The sequence below is a fragment of the Mandrillus leucophaeus genome, unplaced genomic scaffold (assembly GCF_000951045.1).
Source record: "Mandrillus leucophaeus isolate KB7577 unplaced genomic scaffold, Mleu.le_1.0 Scaffold503, whole genome shotgun sequence".
Taxonomy (NCBI): domain Eukaryota; kingdom Metazoa; phylum Chordata; class Mammalia; order Primates; family Cercopithecidae; genus Mandrillus; species Mandrillus leucophaeus.
This window is the reverse complement of record NW_012105399.1, coordinates 94,702-96,047: the sequence shown is the minus strand read 5'-3', so window position 1 is coordinate 96,047 and position 1,346 is coordinate 94,702. Positions and strand designations below refer to the sequence as shown.

General features: G+C 44.8%; 1 protein-coding gene across 1 annotated transcript in view; it reads right to left on the bottom strand.

Annotated features, from left to right (window-relative positions):
- The window catches only part of FLVCR1 (feline leukemia virus subgroup C cellular receptor 1), a 41,497-nt gene that overhangs the window by 39,152 nt on the left and 999 nt on the right, over positions 1–1,346 (bottom strand). Inside the window, exon 2 of the mRNA XM_011996165.1 lies at positions 652–832. Coding sequence (XP_011851555.1) covers positions 652–832 — 181 coding nt within the window. The remainder of the gene's footprint in view (positions 1–651; positions 833–1,346) is intronic.

The window sequence follows — 1,346 nt, the reverse complement described above, 5'->3', positions numbered from 1 at the left end:
CTGAGGCAGGAGAATTACTTGAACCTGGGAGGCGGAGGTTGCAGTGAGCTGAGATAGCAACACACTGCCCTCCAGCCTGGGTGACAGAGTGAGACCTTGTCAGAAAAAAAAATTAGGACATCTGGACATTCCACAGACTTGGTGGGAGAAGTCCTGTATGGTCATAAACATTGTGTAATTATAATTGCTGGTCAGCTTAGAATGCGGCTATTTTCAGACCTTTAGCATTAACCTTATAGGTGCCCTGTGAGTGCCTAGTTACTCACTTTAATATGCAGTCGCTCTGGCTGTGTTTTATTAAACCAGATACCTGGTAAGCAGTGGCTTCTCTAACAAGTGGGCAGCTTGGAACTGGGAACGAGAGAGCCACCGAAACAGAATGAGGGAGACAAAGAAGTGGGCATCACCCTCAGCTCCACAAGGGCTTCCCAAGGTCGCTGTACCGTACGCAGGCCCGGGACGAACTTTATTTTCGCCCCAGCATCGTTGTCTGTCTCAGTGAGACCCTGGCTTTAGGGCAGACAGGACCACGTTTCATAAAGTCATACTGTCCCAGCAGAGGAATAACGCCAGAAAGCGTTCCAGTACAACCAGAGAAAGAGAATCCATGAGAAATCTGCCCTTGTGAAGTTGGAATCCCCTCAACCTCACCCCGCTGACTTGAATGAAGCGACTGAGATGGGCTGTGAAGGAGCAGATCTGGTTGCTCGACCTTCTCCCTTGGACCAACACATGTAGTTAATAGTTATTGGACATGCACATTCAGTGGGTCCAGTGGGTTCCAGGTACCAAACTTGTGCTGAATGGTATGTGCCAGACACTGTCTTGCGATCTGGGGAATAAAAAAATAAAAACGAGATTATCCGGAGCACGGTAGCCTTGCGGTCTTCCTGGACTAGAGAAAATTCAGCCCTTCTGCTTCTTGGGAAGCTTTGTTCGGGAAAAAAAAGAAAGAGACCCCAAAGAATTTGTTATTAAATTGAAGTTGAAACTAGGTGTATATAGTACAAGAGTTCTTACCATGCATTTAATCTTAAAAAGTGCTGATATCTAGAACACTAAAACCCTGCACTTTTTTATTGCCTCTTACATTATTATTTTGGTCATGTATGAAATATTTCAGGCATCTCTCGGTACAGGTGAAATGCTACATGTTCTAAACTAAGGAATAAGTGCATTATAATGTCTTCCTTGGCCAAACTGTATAAATTGCCACCCCCGACCCCCCGCCCCACCAACATCCCTTCCCTGCTGTTTTTCTTTCTTTCCTAGTGCTTACCTTCACCTAAAATGTCCTATATTTTTACTTATTTTTTTTTCTAGTTTCCTTCCTTCCTTCCTTCCTT